General features: G+C 48.0%; 1 protein-coding gene across 1 annotated transcript in view; it reads left to right on the plus strand.

Moving 5' to 3' along the window:
- The first annotated feature begins 523 nt into the window (after positions 1–523).
- Positions 524–20504, plus strand: part of arl15b (ADP-ribosylation factor-like 15b) — a 46373-nt gene continuing 26392 nt past the window's right edge. The window contains exons 1-4 of the mRNA XM_085908943.1: positions 524–775; positions 856–903; positions 18175–18319; positions 19123–19182. Of these exons, the coding sequence (XP_085765069.1) occupies positions 892–903; positions 18175–18319; positions 19123–19182 (217 nt within the window). The 5' untranslated portion in view covers positions 524–775; positions 856–891. The remainder of the gene's footprint in view (positions 776–855; positions 904–18174; positions 18320–19122; positions 19183–20504) is intronic.

Consider the following 20504-nt stretch of genomic DNA (forward strand, 5'->3'; position numbering starts at 1 on the left):
GATTTGTTGCATAGCGTTTACTTGCAAAGTAAACATTCCACATTTCTACGACTACAACAATGATGAAATGATGATATATATCTATATATATAGTTATCCCGCTTGTTCGATTGCCCAATCACACATAAAAGGTAAAGGTGATGAAAAAACAGGAGAAGCCTTTTGAGTACCACGGGTAGAAATGCGACAGTCAGTCAGCCCATTTGACCATGACATGGACTTTGTACTGTCTGTCAAAGTACTTTGGATGTCATCTTCCTACCTGTATTACGTCAAGGTTCACGGTTGATAAATGACTTTCATTGTATTGTTTCGTTCAGCTCATACTCACATTACACTTACATGTGCTAGGTAACCATTTCCGTGAGTATAGATAAAGAAAGAAAGAAATACATCCATTTAAAAACTGCTTGGAGTTCTTTCTCTCTCTCGCTTGCTTGCTTTCCTATCAAATCACAATATCGTGGCCATGTGGTTGATCACGTGATCACGCTACGCGCATACGGCGACGTGCGTGACGTCACCAGAGAGGCTGAGTCGATTTCCTCAACGAGCCAACCAATCCAACTGTTCTCCTGTGCGGGACACACACACACACGCACGCACACGCACACAAAAAAAAGCTAACAGTGAGCTCGACTGCGTGCTCGAGGTGAGGGGAAAAGCCCTCAGCTCAGCTCAGATCGATCAGCGTTGACCCGGCCGGGACGTCGCTGCCTACTTTCGGCGTGGAGGAGACGGTGAAGCAAAAGCCCCGAGTGCTAGCCCACTCAAGGTTGTTTTTTTACACCCCACCGGAAGGCGACGTGTTGCCTGGAAGCTCATTTTGCAACATTTTGGACATTTCCCTCAAAGTCTGATCGTCTTGCTGGAACTGCACAGCGGCTGTACATGGATTATCTGGTGAGTACATTTGGCAAAATGGAGTGCCCCCCCCCCCACCCCACCGTGCAGTTAGGAGCATAACGCTTTTTGACATTGCTGTCGTTCGCTGGCTGCTTATGCTAATGAGCTGACCAAAACAGTCACGACCGCGGTGTTCCAAGGTATTCTAGCTCTACGTTTGCTGCATTTGAGGGGAGCTGTGGAGCGGGACTCCCGTCCCGAACCAGCAACCAGCCCCTGTGCTCTGTTGTTTACATTTCTTCTCGGTGCGTGCATCATTAGTTTCGTGACCGACCACGCTCAAAAGGCTCAACACTCGTAGAAATGCGTGCAAGGAAATGGTCAATTGGCTGCCATTTGCGGAGCGGAGCGCCTTTCCACCACGCTAAAAAAACAACAACTGACGGTACAGTGTCTTGCTCAAGGAAACTTCCAAATGATTGCAGGGCAGGCAGGAGATTGAACCCACACTCTCTGGCTCGCGAGATAGACATTCTTCCACCGAGTCATGCCGCCCGCCGCCCATGTCAATCATCCCTCAATATGGGTACAGTCAATTCATCACATGGCGTTTTGTTAGGAATACCAGTGACTAACGCAAATTGGTTTTATATCGCAGTAATGAGTGCTGGGTGCTTTGGATGTGGTCTTTGGGCTGGTGATGGGGGGGTTGAGCCATTGGCGTGTGATGGATGGGAAGGCTGCCCCTGCCGCTGCAGTGCAACAATGGACGGGAAGCCAAGGAAAATAATAACACAGACATTGTTGTTGTTGTCATCCTTCAGGGTGGGAAGATGCAGAGGATGTTGGCCACTCATTGTTGTCAGATAGCTTCGAGCCAGATTCACATGCAAGCGATACCAAACTTTGTGATGCCCATTCATCTATTTTCTGTCCTCATTTTGGCTGCGGGCTGAGCTGGAGACTAGCCCAGCAGACTTTGGGCGAGAGGCGCGGTACCTCCTGGACTTGTCGCCACTCAGTCGTAGGACAGATATAGGCACTTTTCAAGATATCACACAACCAGATATGCTGAGAAGTAGCAGGGATCTGAGAGACTTTGTTGCCAATCTTGTTCATACGCTGAAGAAGCGAATGCTCCCAGCTGTTGACAATAAAGATATAAGATTTTCTAAATGTATTCAAACCCATTTATTTGTGGAATACTGGCTATGTACCAGACACATCAAGACCTCCCACGTAAATTGAGTTGGAGATCCACGCTCTAGTTGCTCTTGGGCTCCCTCTAGTGGTACGCGCAAGAATCACAGCCAAAATTCTGTTGCCTTGTATTTCACGTTTAGTGTTGAATGAATACATTTGAGAAGTGTTTGTTTCAAACATACATTTTGGTCAAATACAACATACACAATAGCAAACAGTAAAAATAACGAAAAGAAAAAAAAAACGTCATAGTTGTAAGATCCCAAGTCGCAAATACTGTGTCATGTGTCATTGTATGGAGAATTTAGAATTTTTGTTGAAAGGGCCACACGATGTTGCAGTTTTCAGTCAGGCATTTGCCGCTAGCCGTTGCCACGATACAGCTTTTCTAAATTCCAAGTCCGACACGACCTGGCGGCGCACCGGACGCTTGTCTGGTGCCAGCCGATGACAGTCCGACTAATCTGGAATGTTTGCACGCTTGATTCACACCACACATCATTTGTGCTCACAGTCCCCAGGCGATGACTTGAAAAAGAGATGGAAGCACATTATTGATCTGCTCCACATGCTTCTTAAAACGTGCAGAAAATGATCCAGATAAGAGCGCTTAAGAGTTTGGGATTGGGGGGAAAGCTCACACTAAAAGAGACAAAAACGTTTCATGATGAAATTCTGATTTCCTCTGACTTGTCTTTTCTTTCGTCATTCATTTTTGCCCTTGTCCCTTGATAGTTAAACCACAAAGCCATTCAGTAATCCATCCAACCCGCATTTGAGGCACACTACAGTAAATGGATAACACCTCTATTTAATTTTGAACATCCACCAAGACAACACGGCACGATAGTTCAACGCTTTCCAGAGGTCATTTATCTTAGCCACATGACTGACTGCTCCTTGTATTTCAAGGTGAAATCTTATGCTCTGCCCATAAAGTGCAGGAATGCTTTGCTCCACAAAATTCAGGATAACATCCAAGGTCCAACGGTCAGGTCAACCCCCAATGTATTTATTTCTCACAGCATTTTTAGCAATAAAGGCAGCAAACAGACTTGGGTGTGTATGACGTGGAGGATTCTTAAAGGGAAAGTCGACCCCGACCGACAAGATACTTGAATATGTTGTATGCGCCTCCAACAAGTCAAAACGCCACATTCTGATGACAAACATTGTGTGTGTGTGTGCAATTTGAGCGAAGCCACCAATTTTGATCCATCTCAGAGGGCGGCGGCCATTTTGCCACCATCTGACAACTGACAATGACATCCCAGTTGCGATAGCGAGCATTGACAAGTAGGCTGTGACTGTGGCTTGACGGCTGAGCTGAATCAGCACCTTCCCACAGTCTTTCTTTTGTCTTTCCTCCTCACACACGTACACACCAACTAATACATACATACATACATAAATACATACATACATCCAGGTTGGACAGTATAGAGTGCGTGCGTGCCTGCGTGACTAATCCAATTTGTGTTCTTATTCTGGATTTCTAGTTGTCAGCGAGCCCCTAATCTCTGTGGCAAGCTCTCGTTCGCCGTTCCTCCTGATGGTTTTATTTATTTTCTATTTGTCATGAATGACAAAGGCGAGTAAATACAAGGGAAGCCGGCAGCCAGGAAGCCCAGCGCCGGACTCGTTGTCACCCTCCCTCCCTCCATCCTCCTATCCATCCCTATCCATCCATATCCATCCATCCATCCATCCCACCCAACTCACTCACTCACTCACTCACTCACTCACTCACTCACTCACTCACTCACTCACTCACTCACTCACTCACTCACTCACTCACTCACTCACTCACTCACTCACTCACTCACTCACTCACTCACTCACTCACTCAGGGAGGCTTGTTGCCGTGGGTTACGCCTGTTGCTGAGCTCAATGTCGGAGCACATGCAGGTCTCCCTAGCCCTGTGCAGAATGGGACTTTACAGGGTAAGAAACGTTGCTAAAAATGCTACAGTCGTCGCATCAGGTGGATTTTGTAATGTCTGGGATATGCCTTGTGAATTTGGGGATGTTGGCTTTTGAAGCAGGCTGGCAGGCAGGTAGGCGCTCGCTGACCAACTCTGGCTGCCGAACACAGTGTTTGCTGCCTTTCATGTATGGCTGAGCAGGAGCCAGGAGATGACCGACCGACCGACCGACCGGCCGGGCTTCTTCTGCTCGCTCCTGTTATTCCCAAAAGCAAGGGTGAGGAAATGCCACCATGGGTCTGGCTATCGACTCTCCGTCAGTTGATCTGGAGAAGCATTTCAAAACGAGAAATCATTGGAACCATTTCAATTGAACACGAGCCTGGTCGCACCTCTCGTCTCACACATGACTCATCCCCTCGGTCGCAGCACAGACGAATGTTGCCTTATTATTCCGAGCCCTCTCTCTCTCTCTCTCTCTCAAGATGGAGTAACGTAATGCGCAGGTATTGTTTTTGTTCACTTGCAGTCATCGCGGTCACGTTGTGAGAGCGTGAGGCTCTGACGAGACGGTGCCGGCCGGGATTGGTGAGTGACGTGTATATCAGTCAATGAGATTGTGATGAAATTAGTGTCTGCTTGTTACCTGGCCAACTGTTGCCGGGTGTCCGTTGCGGGCTAACAGTGTTGTCACCGGCCGGCCAGCTTGCTCTTGTGTCAGCAAATTGTGTGTTGCACCTTTGTGTTTACATGTGGCACATTTCCAAACTTTGGACAGTCCATTCATTCCACATGGTGTTCATTCATTTCTCTCTGTCTATCCTGAATATTGAACCCATCTATAATTGTGGTCAACGGCGCTATGCCGATGGATCAGAACAACACCTAACCGAGGCTGAGCGTACGAAGCCATCGAGGCTTGATGACATCGCGAGTGCCCCATTCAGATTGAATGCTTTTGCACTCGAGCGCACTTATCTTTGCTGGGCATTGGAAAGAAACAAACATCTTTACTGTCTTTTGTGATTATCGTTAACTTTGCCGCTCGTTATGACTCGGCAAGTTGGCATCTGGCAAGTTTTGGATCTGCAATGCGGTTCAGTCGCAATGTTCACTCCAAAAGTGGCACGCTGAAGCGCTCAAAGTATTTTTCACTACTTTGTGTAAGTGTCAAAGGAACACGCCTTTGCCATCATTCCGCTGCTTCTGTCACCATTGGGCTCTGTGCGTGTGGAATTTCTCACAGTTGCTGTGGCTCAAAATCAATCCCTTGGCATTTCCACCATAGCACGCAGCATACCTGTGAATGATTTATTAGCAAGCAAACTGGTATTTTTTTTCTAGTTGTTGGTATTTTTAGTTTAGTTGTTTCCCTTGTCAATCACTTTTTTTGTGATAAAAGAACCCGAAAAAGTGGTATTTTTTTGTCTTGATATTGCGACACAGAGTTCAAATGGTCTTGATTTCAGCAGGTGATTGATGAGCATCCAAGCTCAAATCAGGTTTTTTTTTTTTGTAACTTTTCACATTTCAAACCCAAAGGTTTCCATCCAGATTGCACTCAATTTGGTCTCAAGGGGTTAATGGGTGCCTGGCTGGCTGCCTGCCTGCCTGGCTGCCCGCCTGCCTGCGTGGCTGCCTGCCTGCGTGGCTGCCTGCCTTCCTGCCTGCGTGGCTGCCCGCCCGCCCGCCCGCCCGCCTGCCTGCCTGCCCATTAGGCACATGGCGGTCGGTCACTTCATTATGCCATTAATGGGCTGGAAAATGAGCCCAGCACCCTCCCTACTGGAATCGCACAATCTCAAGGCTTGTCTGAAAAACAAACCCAGTGGAGTGTGCAAAGCGGAATGGGCCAATTAAAGCCAAAATTCACCCTGGAAGTTTTACGTGGCGGCGGCGGCGCCACCTTACAGCTGCACCTTACAGCTGGCGAATGAGCTGACATTTTCTACTATGCGTGTACCGTCTTACTTTTTGTCATTGCGATAAAATGAGGCGGAAAATTCACATGCTATTTGTCTCCGAGTAAGCGAATGGAGCTGTATGCAGTGAGTCCATCAATAGTGCAGGCAGTGTGACTGATTCTATGCACTTTAAGAATATCAAACAGAAGTGAACTAGGGCTGTTACTATCCAATATTCTTAGAATCTTTTATCCATCCTATGGATTGATTATTCCAGCGATTCATTGGATCATGATGAAAACGTTCCCTTTTGTGCTTGTCCTCTACTCGCCGACCTTTTAAGTTAAACAGTGACTGTCAGGTGTTTTTGTGGAGAGCTTGTTTTTCCGTGAACACGACAAACAGCCTTGCGTTTACTGCGGAGCGACTCGGGAAGTGCTATTTTCAGCTCCCTTATGGCTATTTGGCCTAATCCCCTCATCTTATTGTTAGACTTTATCTTAAGGTAGAATGACGGCAACTTTGAACATGTCAGAAGTGTACGCTGTGTACATCCAATATACAAAGGTGTCTTTAGGTTGCCGTTTGTATTTCCAGAGCTGTAAAGCGGGCCCGCTTCCGTCCTTTTCTAAAGCAGGATGGGAGCAGCCGAGCCGGCCTTCGCGCTCGAAACTGTCGATTGAAAGAAAGGTCACGTATTGGTTTCCTTCGACCTGAATGCCAAGCTTTACTGCTTTGTTTTGTTGCCGAAGGAATTCTGGTCAGCCTGTTTGGGAAACAAAAGGAGTACTTCCTGTTTGACGGCTGACCAAAGCGGGAGGGCGGGCGGCCGGCCGGCCGGCCCGTAGCGCCTCAAGTGAAGTTTGTATACCGGGAACCCCGGCGTCACAATGTTGCGTGTTCAAGTGAGCAACAACGCTATGCAAAATATTCCATGAGTTGAATCGGACAAAGTGCCACCCGCGTTAGTAGGGTCCCTTTGAGTTGACACGGAAGAAGGCGCTGAACACATAAGCCGATTGCCCTCACTTTGTGTTCGTGAACCAAAAACTGAGCTGCATGTTGTTTCGAGCAGGTCATTTGGTATCGATGGGATAGAACGTCTGCTTGGGTGATTGTAGCTCGATGGAAACATTTTGCTCCAGATATCGGCGTAGGCCAGAAAGATAGCGTAGCTCGATGGGAACATTTTGCTACAGATATCGTCGTAGGCCAGAAAGACAGCGTAGCTCGATGAAAACATTTTGCTACAGATATCGTCGTAGGCCAGAAAGATAGCGTAGCTTGATGGAAACATTTTGCTACAAATATCGTCATAGGCCGGAAAGATAGCGTCATCGACAACTCCTATAAAGCTTTGTCAAAGAGTGACACGGATGCGGCAAGATGTCCATCGACTGCATCTCTCTGATGCTAACGCTCCCTCCCTCCCTCCCTCCCTCCCCGACACGCTTGAGTCGTCGCTGAGCTTTCCACGCCTCTAGCGCTAGCCGACGGTCGGCAGGCTTCTGGACGTCATCTTCTCGCTTGGTCCTATTGTCAGAAACTCCAGAGAAAGTCGAAAGAACGCAAAAGTGTTTTTTTTTTTTTTCTAAACTGAGCAAAAATAGCACTTGAGAATATTGAACTTTAAGAAATCATACAATAGTGACACAAAGGCCATATGAAGTCGATGCCTCGTTTTGGCCTTTAGTACAGACGTATAGATATGCATTGATGCACTAAGTCGTTCCTCACAGAGGATAAAGAATGCCAGTGTTATTCTGTCAGCATGCAGCATTTGTGCTTGAAAAGTCCCAACACAAGGATGCTATTCATTAGGCTGAGCTCACGACCGTGCTTGTAACAAAAATGATGTCCTTTTTGTGGCTCACGGATGGATCGCTCACTCGCCCGAGTGGCTTGGCACGCTCTCGTGGTCCTCATATGCTTTAGTTTGAACGTGTGAAAAGGCGTCTTTCTGCATGATTCCTTTTCCCACCGAGCTCAGGGCCTGAAGTGTCTGCTCGTATGCTTAACCAGAGATTATGGTGATAAGCGAACGAGCGGGTCCAAGAGTCCGACGGTAATCCAAGTCTTGGGGCTTCTTTTTCCTGTCGCCAGCCGTTGCCGGAAGTCTCGTGACCTTTTTGCAGTCGTGCATCAGATTGGACTCCTTTCTTTTGTTCATTGATTTCTTTCGGGTGACAGTTGGCTTGCGTCAACAACCAATTGGTGTTGCAAACTGATTGTGTCAAATTCAGCAAATCTGCAGGCAGGGCAGCTTCACAACACACTTAGTGCCTTCAATCTGGTGAACATAATACGACCGACCTTTTTTGGCACAGCAAACCTGCATTTGGCACATTGTGGCAAAAACACTTTGTGCTAGATTGGGGGGGCGGGAGCAGAGGATGATGGATTAAGACGCACAAAAATATGAGATTACATTTGGTGCTTTTTATCCAATCCACATGAATCTGACCCACACGTGGAAATAGTAGCTCCAAAATCGGAATTCAATCAAATCTAGAATTTGGGGCCATTAGGTAGTCATTCTGAAATATCGGTCGGCACTGCAATTGCAGCAGCAGGCCATGCATGACTCCAATTTGACAATCATGCTCCAATGACAGCTCTATTTTCAATAAAGATGCCGATCCGTCGGGGTCCCTTTCTTGTCGTCGTCGTCGTCGTCGTCGCCGCCGCCGCAGAAAGAGCAATGGCGCCCTCTATTGGTACATTCCATCTAAGGTTGAGTTGCGTGCTTGTTTGATTAGTTGAAGGATGTTTTGGATGGCAGTGTTGCGTCCGCTGTTGTACCGCAGCGCAGCAGCCAAACTGTTCTTGAAAGCAGCTCTCATGTCATCTCATGTCATCTCATGTCATGTCATGTCATGGGTGGAGAACCTTGCTGTGAGTAGCACGATGGCTTGCTCCCAGATTTTTCAGATTGTGTTTTATTTCACAATTAGCAACACAACTGTTGTATACAAGCAACGAAATACGTCGTGCATTTTCTGTCAATTTGTCTCCTTTTGAGTAAAGGGTGAAATTCCTTCTTTTGTCCTCTGGGTGGAGCCAAATAGTTGCTCATTAGGTGTCGAATCAGGCAAGTCAACTACAGTGACGACGCCTTTCTGTTACTTCCTTGCAAGCTCATCATCTATTTGATTGATTGATGGATTGATTGATGGATTGATTGATTGATTGATTGATTGATTGATTGATTGATTGATTGATTGATTGATTGATTGATTGATTGATTCCTTGCCTGAGCAGATAGCTATGACTTGAGTTTTGAGAAATGTGAAAACCGTGTGGCCACTTCACGTCATGTGTTTTGGTGCTATCTGAGATGGACGGATGGATGTGTGGCAACGGGCACATGAAAGAGGCCCACATCTAGTTTGATTGTGCGCAGCCCTTTGCAGCTTTCTGTGAACACTGGCCAAAACATGTTGAAACAATTCAAGCATTTCTTCTAAGCACTTGTTTGCCTGGACTCCATTGACTTGATCACATGAGAGGTCACTTTCATGTGCCCAAATCTCGATATGACGTGTCCACCGTCTGTGCTTTACGAAAGATACGCGCATCAAAAAAGAAGAGCCTTTACATTTCAGCGTTTGTGCAACATTCGAGTCGCTAAGTTCAAAAAGTGCCTCGTGATCTGTAATGAGATGATGATCATAGGGTGTAAAAGCAAGATTGTTTGATTTGAATGTAACCTTTGCTGACATCTGACAATGATTTGAACATATTTTGTTGTTTTTCCACGTCAATCATGCGGAGGTGGGAGCGGCCGGGAAAGTTGAACTATGCCGCATCCCAATTTGCCGTGTGACGGACGGATCACGGCACAGTTGGCCTTTATTCCTTCCTCTATTTTGACTCAGTAAATGTTACCCTCTGTTTCCCCACAGAGGGAAACATTTATATCCGACGAGCCACGATTGCTCTACTTTCAGAAACGTGTGTCCATCAGCACCTTTTTCCTGGTGCCCAAACATCTTTCTGCTAAAGTGCTTTATCATGTCATAATATCAGCAGAATACTGCAGGTAAGATTTTTTTTTTTTTTTCTTGAATCATAGTGCCATTGATGTTAATCTTGAATCTTGAACTATCCTGACTGTAGTGTACATGGATGGTCAGGATCCCGCAACATCCAGTAGGTGGCATCCCAATACAGGCAACGAAAGCATCACGTCAAGCAATTGTGACCATAAATAATGATCACACGGAATCATGCCAAAACCAAAAAATGAGAGTGACTTTGTTCTTGAAAAGAACTTAGTCATGCTGTTTTGGTTTCCCTTTTCTTCTGTGCTTGTATCATCTATAGTCTGGACATAGAAAAAAGTCTGGAAAAACATCAACAGCAAGGAATGACTCTGCTCGAGGGTCACGCGGTCGGTCAATCGGTCGGTCAATCGGTCGGTCGGTCGGTCATCGGATGGTGTCGTGAAATGTTGCGATGGATCCGAAAATGCCGTCGCGCATGTCAACGCCGTGATCTCTGAGTGGGTCTCTGCACCACCGCATCGCTGCTTCTTACGTGGACATCTGGAAGGTGTCTGTCTGGTTCTCATTTTCCTCTTACGTAAGTACACTTAGTGGATTGTTTGTTGGAACAAAGCAGTGGAGAAATCACGTCAACAACAGGATGACCCCGAAAATGAACGGAGCCTCTGCCCTAATGCTGCTTCTCCATGAGTCAGAGGAGTCACAGTCACCTAATGACGTACCCGATCCAAACGGCGAGACGCGACGAGGAGAGCCTACCCGATGACTGTGGAATCGACCTCGCGAGGGGCCCGAGGCGTGCCGTTATTAATTACGGCCGGCGGGCGTCAGAGTTAGGAGGCCATTGACATCACATGTGTGGACAGGCAGAAGAGCAAAAGGCCCGTCATTACCGTCAGCCCTGACAAAGGGCGAGTTTGGCTGTCATGCCCACTTGACTGTTTGGATGCACTTTTTTGACCTCATTTTTGTTTTCGGAGAGGCGCCCGTGCCCTCCCACACGCCAGGTCTTGCTGAGGAGAGCTTTCAGCCTTCCGGAGGATCTTTGATGACAAAAAAAAAAAGCCACTGGAGACCTCAGGGGCCTCGTCGGCCTCCATTTATGTATGGGCGCCATAAGAGGTTTTGGATTTTTCTTGACAAGGAGTGAGTGAGGAGCAAAGTCATGTATGAAAGGCGCGTGCGTATGTGGGATATGGTGGGTGGTACATTTTGTGTATGTGAGGAGGCAATGAAAGAGTGAGGCCACGGACTCCTACTGGCTCTCCTCATTTGCATAATTAACTGTTGACACTTACTGTGCTTAATGAAGGCCCATTGAGTCATGGCCGGCCGGCCAAAGCCAGCCCCTGGGAATGAGACAGCGGCTCCTCCGGCCGGCAAAGGTTAAAACAATGTGTCTGCTTGCTTTCTGACAAAGGCTCCGAAACGACCTCCCGATTTCCCACATACTGTCACATCCATTATGATTGTTATGCTCCGCAGTCTAACCCAAAGGGAGTCTCCGCTGGACGTGTGTTGCGAGAGAGCGAAATACTTTGGGGATGGCTCGCATCCACATTTACAGCTTCAAAAATAGAAGAAAAGAAGGATCTGCTATTGTTTTGGCAAGGAAGCTTTTAACAGAGATGTTCTTCAAACACGTGAGTCATTTCATGGCGTTTTTGTCTGTGGCACAAATCACGCAGGCAGGCAGCCACGCAGGCAGGCAGCCACGCAGCTACGCAGGCAGCCACGCAGGCAGCCACGCAGGCAGCCACGCAGGCAGCCAGGCTTTCCCACAGGATTGAAAGACAAACTTTCTTTTTTTTAAAGTAAAGACAATTTGTAATTTTAGTATTAACACATGAAGTTGATGCACAATTTGTCTTTGCGGGACACATAAAATGATGTGGTGGGCCTTATCTGGCCCCTGGGCCTTGGGTTTGACACCGATGCTCTGTTGAGAAAAACAAAAATTTTTCAGCAAAGATTTTATTTTGAATTTGACATTGTAGCAGTAACTAGGGGAATGCCACAATAAAATCTGACTTTGGCACTTTAGGCAAACATTTCTTGATCCGTACATTTGGAATCATCTTACCAAAAGTACAATGACAGTGATGGACACTTTCCCTTCTGTCATAATATGCCATCGTCGTCCACTGAGAAATAAATGTATTTGATTGATACGATGTTTACTCGTCCTACGATACTCGAGGTCGGTGCCGACTGACCTGCGACTGTGATAGCGTACGATATACGCATTTGTTTTCTCAATTTTGAAAATCAAAGGCAAGGATCTTTTTCGAATTGAAAAGACTTCATTCATTCAATGCTCTTCCCCATGTATAAAACCAGATTTATTGTTGGCTCGGTCCCCATCGGCTCTTTTTGTTTTGTTTTGTTTGTTTTGCAAAGGGGCCTAGGGGCAGGCTCTTTCATATTTAATGACAATGTCCCAAACCTTCCCACACTCCATTGAGTTGGAGCGGGGGCCCGTACGTTTGTTTTTATCAAAATTGAGTTTGTCATCTCAAGATGGCGTCTGGAAATGTGCTATAACTGATGTAAGTGGGCCAAGTGAGCACCCCATCAGCCCTTTTAATGTCTCTGAGCTGGGGCGCCCCGCACCCCCCACACTGCTTTCTGGGCCTTGAAAAGGGGGCCCCTCCAGCTTTGATCCTCTATATGGCGATGGAGAAAACATCTTTTTGCCCAACAGTTTGCCCACCAAACCCAAGTTTTTGCCGCCATATGCTAATGAGCTCTAGCTAATCACCCTTTCCAATTACAAGATTTATATACCATAATGGTGTCCCGTGGCTCCCCAGAATTCTGCCCCCCCCTTATCTACCCTCCGGATGTCCCACGGAGCGAAGGTGTCTTGGCTCTTTGAATGCAGCTGCCATGCCACCACCTCAGCCTCCTGCTTTCTTGTACAAAAAGAGAAAGCAGTCCTTGGGTGGGAGGTGGGGGGGATGGGCCCCCCTCCCCTTCCCTCCCATTCCCTCCCTTCCCTCCCTGCCTCCCTCAATGCCCGTCATTGTCTACCTAATGTACTTTTGCAGAAACACACAGCGGCTGCCAGGTAGGCACCAGACAGATAAATGTGGCGGGTTGGAAACGCTGGCCCCTTCGGGTCCTTCGGTCTTGTTGACCTCTGGATTATTTTAAAGGAGCAGTCAAGTGAATTTTGAAGTTTGTTACACACACCTGAAGGTAAATTGCTGAAAACAAGACAGCTTGAAACAATGCATGACTGACTTGTGAAGATATAGCGTGAATCCACAGCATGCAGTTAGCTTGTTAGCTCTTCCTCCAATGGATGCTACAATTAAAAAAAAAAAAAAAAAAAACACCTCCGTGTCATTTCAATTTCCCTCGTGGGGGTGACGCCATTGGACCGGGCTTAATTTAGCAGCTCAAACATTGAAGGATTTGTAAACAATAAGAAAGTGACTAAACAAGGTAGCATCCGTTTTGCCAACAAACAGCATCGGCGGGCAGGTGCGGCTCACTCGCCAGTTTGAATCAGAAGGTCCAATGAACCTGCTAGATTTCACAAGAAGTATTATTGAGAAGCAATTGAAAAATCCTTCGCCCAATTTGAGAAGTCTTCTCGATGTTTTTGAGGCTATCTATCGGTGTGCGTGCGTACAGGTAGCTAACCTGTCATCTTAATGTTTGCCCGAAGCCGCACTGAATAAACTGTCGCCAAATGACACAAAATTCACAGCATTGTTTGGGCAATATACATGTCAAAGCTTTTGCTGCGGCGGCGGCGGCGGCTATTGGAATTGTGCGCTTTGTACACTTGTGTGCGTGCGTGCGTGCGCGTGTGTGCGTGCGTGCGTGTGTGTGTGAACCATAACAGCAGACACTTAGTGCCACATCCAGATGGTGTTGGGAACAAACAGGGCTACGCTGTAGGACCCCTCAATAGGAGTGTCTAGACTGCTCCTTTAGCAGACAGATACAGCCTCCCATCAAATTAGCGTTTGTCAGATTTATGGTAATGGCCTGCAACAGTCTTCCTGTCAGTGACATCAAGATTTACAGCACCCTCCGCCCCCTAACACACACACACACACACACATACAATCCTCATCCGCAGCACTTTTACCCCCTCGATATGCGTCGCTTCCATTTCACTTTCTTTTCACGCACCGATCTCTTTGCTTCAGAACAACTCTCATTTCATTCAGTAGTTGAGAAGTTGCAGTTGTGTGTGTGTGTGTGTGTGTGTGTGTGTGTGTGTGTGTGTGTGTGTGTGTGTGTGTGTGTGTGTGTGTGTGTGTGTGTGTGTGTGTGTGTGTGTGTGTGTGTGTGTGTGTGTGTGTGTGCGCTCGCTTTAGGGAAGTTAGTGAGAGTGCTGCGAGTACCCCGGTCTCACAATCTGAAGTGGAGGCAAAAAAAAGAAGAGCCACACAGGGTGGCAAAAGCACACAAGCCCCCTTCTACCTCCGTAACAATGGCTTGTGTCAAGGTTTCCGGTTAATCCTCTGTGATGAAGCTTGAGTGTTTTTTGGGGTTTGGGGGGGGGGTTGAGGTGCTGGTGTTGTGCAGCTTGGGGATTTAAGGGGGTGCTGCTAGCTTGGTGGTGTCTCAGAACGACAAGGTTCTACAGCAGACGCTTTATTGATGGTGGAGTGAGCGAATCCTACGTACGTCGCCAGGCCCGGCCGGCCGGTAGGAAAAACCTCCCGACAGACGTTTCGTCTCGGCCATTTTCAGACCAAATGATTTTCCGCGGCTACCTTTTGATTCCTCCCCCGAAAAAAAAAAAAAAAAAGATGCCAAGCAACCACGTCGTAGCAGAACAATGGGACTTCCTGTAAATGGGAACACAAAGAAATTGATTGCTGTCCCATTTGGCAATACGCGGCCGGTCGGCCGGGCAGGCCTTGTCATGTTATATTTGAGTAATCAATGTTTTTCCCCAATTTACTTATGAAGTACACATTTCATGCTTTTTCAAAAATTCTACAAAGCTGACAAACACTACTAGTCACATTACTAATCGGGATGATCCACCCTTTCATTCCATTTCAAATTCAGCACTGCATGGCTCTGCGCTCTGAAGAAAAGCCAGGGGGCGCTCTAACTTCACTGTAGCTCTGTGTGTGTGTGTGTGTGTCTGTGTGTGTGTGTGTGTGTGTGTGTGTGTGTGTGTGTGTGTGTGTGTGTGTGTGTGTGTGTGTGTGTGTGTGTGTGTGTGTGTGTGTGTGTGTGGATGCGTGTGTTCCAGCTTGTCTCCTTGTCCAGACACCTTAGCGTCAGGGCAGTAGTGTCGAAGCTCTGAAATGAAGGCCAGATACAGACAGACGCGAGTGAGTGAGTGAGTGAGTGAGTGAGTGAGTGAGTGAGTGAGTGAGTGAGTGAGTGAGTGAGTGGGCCCAATGAATTGGGCAGCAGGGCTGAGATGAGAGACGATCTGGGTTCCTTCTGTAGAAGGGAGGGAGGGAGGGCATCCATCGATCATGTGCCTGCCTGTAAAACGGCGACAAGAAAATCAGCTTTAAAACAGGCTGCTGCTGATCTGTGTGTGTGTGTGTGTGTGTGTGTGTTTGTGGGTTGTTTTGTCCAGCCAGGTAAGACACGGTCTGCTTCCCCGTGCAGACGGGAGGGAGGGATATTGAGCCGCTGCAGACGGGGTGGTCTTATTATTGCTCTGCGTGTGTCATTTCAATCCACTCACTTCACTCGGAGACAGATATCTATCTATCTATCTATCTATCTATCTATCTATCTATCTATCTATCTATCTATCTATCTATCTATCTATCTATCTATCTATCTATCTATCTATCTATCTATCTATCTATCTATCTATCTATCTATCTATCTATCTATCTATCTATCTATCTATCTATCTATCTATCTATCTATCTATCTATCTATCTATCTATCTATCTATCTATCTATCTATCTATCACCTTTTCAGCCATCCAAGTAAACAGTGGACATATTCTACATTCATTGCATCGTTCCACACCACTGGAAGCGGATTGTTCAGGCGCGGAGTTTCTCGTGTCCCCCAAAGGTTCTCGTCTGCTCGCGTGTCCTTCTGTCTGTTTGCACAGGGATCTATTTCTAATGACTGGCACCTGTTTTAGTGTTGCACATCATTTTTAAAGCGTACTAAATCTTGAATTTCATCGGCGGTGCCTACAGACGAGCGTGTTACCAAATGTGCCTTTTGGCTATTTTATTTTGAATTTGGCTTTTTGCACACAGGTGCCTGCCGGCCTGTGTGGCTGCCTGCCTGCGTGGCTGCCTGCGTGGCTGCCTGTGTGGCTGCCTGCCTGCGTGGCTGCGTGGCTGCCTGCGTGGCTGCCTGGCTGCGTGGCTGCCTGGCTGCGTGGCTGCCTGCCTGCGTGGCTGCCTGCGTGGCTGCCTGGCTCTCCTGTTAATTGGAGACTTGTAATTGACGCAGCATCAAGTCCAGTTTGCCACTCCGTGTGTCTTGCATGTCTCTCTCACCCCTTAATGAGAATGGCATGCAAACGCGCCCCACGCACGCAGGCACGCAGGCATGCACGCAGGCACGCAGGCACCCAGGCACCCAGGCAGGCAGGCAGGCACCCAGGCACGCATCCCCCCACCCTCTTCTTTCCCTCACTGTACTGAATGGCACCGTGCAGCCCCCCACCCAGCTTCAAAAAGGCAAATAACAACAACTGAAGGGGGGAGTCGGGATAAGATGAATGAGGATGAATGAACGCCCCAAGCGACCCCTCCCGCTTGCGGCGGTAGCGGCTTTCCTCTAACCTACGTTACCTCTAAAAATACAAAGGGCTTTCCTAAAAGCAGCCCTCTCATGTCCGACCGAGGTCACCTCTGGTCCGCTGCCAGTTCTTCAAATCGTCTCTTTTTAGGAGAGGCGGGATCAAACGCTGGTTTCCATACAGCCCAGTCAATGGCCAGTCAAATGAAAGGGCCTTACAACACTTGCACGAATGTTGAAGCTGGTATTCCTTTTTCACCAAGCTGGCCCTCGTCAATCTGGGCGCCGTCAAAGCGGGGCCAGAGGTTGGAGCTACCTACCATTTCTCTTGTTTGCGGTGACCCCGCCGCGCACGGGGGACCCCCCGGCCGGCCGGGGTCAAGCACCGGCTGCACGCGTGATTCTTTCAATCTTCACTGTACGGGAAAGTGAGGCGTTTGCCTCCGCTCGCTCAATATGGCTTTGGAGTGCTAAGATTTCACACGCACGCATCTTTACCCGGGAAGCCATGTTGCGGACCAAAGCATCCGAGCAGAGCGACCAGAATAGAGACAACTCTTCTAGGTTGCAAACCCATTTTTTCTGAACAATCTTCCCATTTATCTGGAGGAGGAGGAGGAGGAGAATGTTTCCCGTTTGAGCGGACCGGTGGGTTCACGGAGGAGTCGGTCGGGGGGGGGGGGGGTCGCTCAGTCAACGTCTGCATGCTTTTGTCGAAGCACATTGGCCACATCTCCATCAAACCGGCAGCTCTGTTTTGGCACACTGGAGTCCGCGCCGCACTCGGAGGCATCTCCGTCGTGTCGATTGGGGTTCAATCCTTCTCACGCGAGTAGTCGTCTGATAGCAAAAGCCTCGTCTGTTTCATTTTTTGTTGTTTTTATAGTGGCTGAGGCTTTTAATGACATGCCCGAGCACACCTGGAGAATGCGCTTGCAGATGGTGCTCTCTCTCAGGCATGTTTTCTTTCCCGTCAAGCTTTGATTGAACAGGATAGCGCCGTCTGGAACAGGGTCATCAACTGACAAGAGCCGTGAGCTTACCTTGTTTTGACCCCCCCCTCCCACCCTGAAATGTGATAGGAGAGGCTTAAGAGTCACGGTGTGTGTCTCTTGCTCTATCTTAGCCAGACGGGTTAGTGAAAAAGGAAAAGTGGATCTTTCCACACAAGTTAAAAAGATCTCATTCACGGTTCACACCGCATTTGCCGCTTAATGTCTCACAGCAGGCCCAAAAGAGATTCATTAAGCGTCAGGTCTGCCTGTGGCTGCTGACATAAGGGCCCAATCAGACAGGCTAGCCACACACACACACACAAAATTCCATGCAGCCATCCAACACGCCTCTCACAATATGACATTGAAATGAAACAAATCAAAGTTGTCGGTGCTACTCTGATAGCAGAAGGTTGAACAGTTGGCTTGCGCTGACATCAGCTGCCACTCTGGAAAATGCTTTTCCCTCTCCCAAAGACGGAATGCGGAATGGCTTAATCACTATCCCAGTCCGGCCAAAGAATCCCATCCCATCTTCTCCGTTGGGTGGACGCTCCTATTTGTTTGTTTCTTTCTTTCTTTCAGTGTTTCCGGGCACTGTGCTGTAAAGGACCGCCGCCGCCGAGACCCGAGTACGATGTGGTGTGCATCGGCCTGACGGGCGCCGGAAAGAGCAGCCTGCTGTCGCGCCTCTGCAGCGAAGGCGGCGACCGAGTCGTTCCCACCACAGGTATGAAATATATGTCACCTTTGCCTTCCAAGAATTGTTTTTCAAGCCTTGAACTGCGCTCACCCTTCTTATTACGCCGCTGTCCTTCAAATTGGAATTATTCGGCCGGCCTGATGGATCTGTCCGAATCCTCGTGGCCAGCCAGCCAGCCAGCCAGCGGGGCCCGTTCCAACCTTGCCGTGTTAAGTAGGTCCAGAAGAGGTGGGCGGCTCTCCCTCCCGGTAGTCAGCGCTCCACTTTCCGTCCACGACCTTGCAAGCCCTCAAGGTCGCCGGCATTCCTCTTCCCTCCTCGCCGTCGAGCACAAATGCCATCGCACCCAAGTGGAAGATAGCGAGCGAGCGAGCGGGCGAGCGGTACCTCGCTTTTGTTCAAAGGAAGAGAAAGAAATGTGTCTGCACCCGCCATAGATAGAAAAGGATTTTGCTCTGAAATGACATTTAGCTGTCAGCACCAGGTCGGTCTGCCAAAATGGACTGGGAAGAATTGGAAGTGATGCTCGCATGGCCCGCCATTTCCCACCTGCATCCGCCTTCATTCTTTCTTCCTCTTGTAATGCTCTTCAACCCAAAAAATAGCTGTCAATATGATTTGGACATGATCCAGCTTTGTGTTTTCGGTGCTGCAATACGTGTTGAGCTCATACTGGGTTGGTTTTTTTTTCCTTTTGTTTTCCAATTTGGACCGCACAAAATGTTGTTGCTATGTCATACAAATATGTTTTCAATCTGCAGAAATACTTAGCGAATGAGGAAACAAAACGATTTTGGCAATAATAGCAGCATCTTTGTGTTTCTCTTTAGGTTTTAGCATCAAAGCAGTGCCATTTCCCAATGCCATCTTGAATGTCAAAGAACTCGGAGGTAAGTTGCTCAACTCGTACAAATGCACAACTTCAATTCCGCTTTCGCTCGGCGACAGGTTTTTAGTTTCCGCTATACCATTTTGTTCTCTTCAAGTTGTCGTTATGTGTGTAAAGGAGGAGGGAGAAATTGTGCCCCCGATAGCGTCACTCCACCACGTCAGAGCTAGCTGTTGATGTTTTCAATCTAAACGCTGCCATTCCTGGAAGTGCATAGCACTCGAGGAAGCCTTTTAACAAGCACAGACGCAGGACCTTAAAGTGGAGAGGCGTAAACACACGGAAAGGCAACGGGGAGAATCTTACCTTAAAGGAAGCCTGAGGCAAGGGGCGCCTAAAGTTGTCCTAGCACCGCCAGCCAGCCAGCCAGCCGGCCAGTCAGCCAGCCAGCCAGCCAGCCAGCCAGCCAGTCAGCCAGCCAGCCAGCCAGTCAGTCAGTCAGCCATCCAGCCAGCCGCCCACAAGACGTATAGTTTTGTTGAATGTTGTTCTGATTGATGTTGTCTTCCGCACACTCTGCCTGCATGTGACAGCTTCGGTGTGTACTCCTCACCCAACATGGCCTCCTGAGAAGATCAAACGCGTGCGAGCGAGGCAGTGGGAGAGCGCCGACGTGAGCGCTACCAAATTTGGGCAAAGAGGATTTTCTGCTTTGGGTCAAAGCTGCTGTGCCGCTTGGAAATAACAGTTGACTTGAGGATGACGCTTTTGATTGAAAGGACTTTGCAAATTGAATTTGTCCTTTTGGATGCTGGAATCGTCTCTTAGCAACCATTGCCTTTTGTTTCTGTGTACAAAATACAGTGGAACAAGTTGTTTGATTGTTATATTCATAAATCCTGCCCCCCCCCCCCCCCCCAAAAAAAAAAAACAAGGTATGATGTTATGACGTCTCCACTGACTGCTTTCTATTCGGGGAAGGGTTAAGGTGAAAGGTTGACACACTTTCCGTACGAGTGCAGACTTGCGTGTGGGGAAGCGCGCTCCGCCGGCGCGCGGTTCCATTTGTCAGCGTCGGTAACGAGTCTTTCCGACGGTCGCCCGATTAACGAGCCCTTGTAACTTTGCGGACACTTTGTCTTTCTTGATTTTATTTCGGGCTCCCCGAGCGGCTTTAAAACAAGCAAACACGGACGGCTGTGTTAGCTTTGTGATATTTTGCATGACTCTGCGATGATGCGGAAAAACGATACAAGATGTGTGCCTAAAAAGAAAGGCTTTACACGCTACATTTGTAGCTTGTCCTGCTCACTCAGCCTTGACTAAGGCACAGGGCAGAGAGGGGTCTGTTAAAACGCAAGAAGCACTTTCTCTGTCTTTCTG

The sequence above is a fragment of the Syngnathus leptorhynchus genome, chromosome 4 (genome assembly GCF_054491065.1).
Source record: "Syngnathus leptorhynchus isolate UIUO chromosome 4, UIUO_Slep, whole genome shotgun sequence".
NCBI lineage: Eukaryota > Metazoa > Chordata > Actinopteri > Syngnathiformes > Syngnathidae > Syngnathus > Syngnathus leptorhynchus.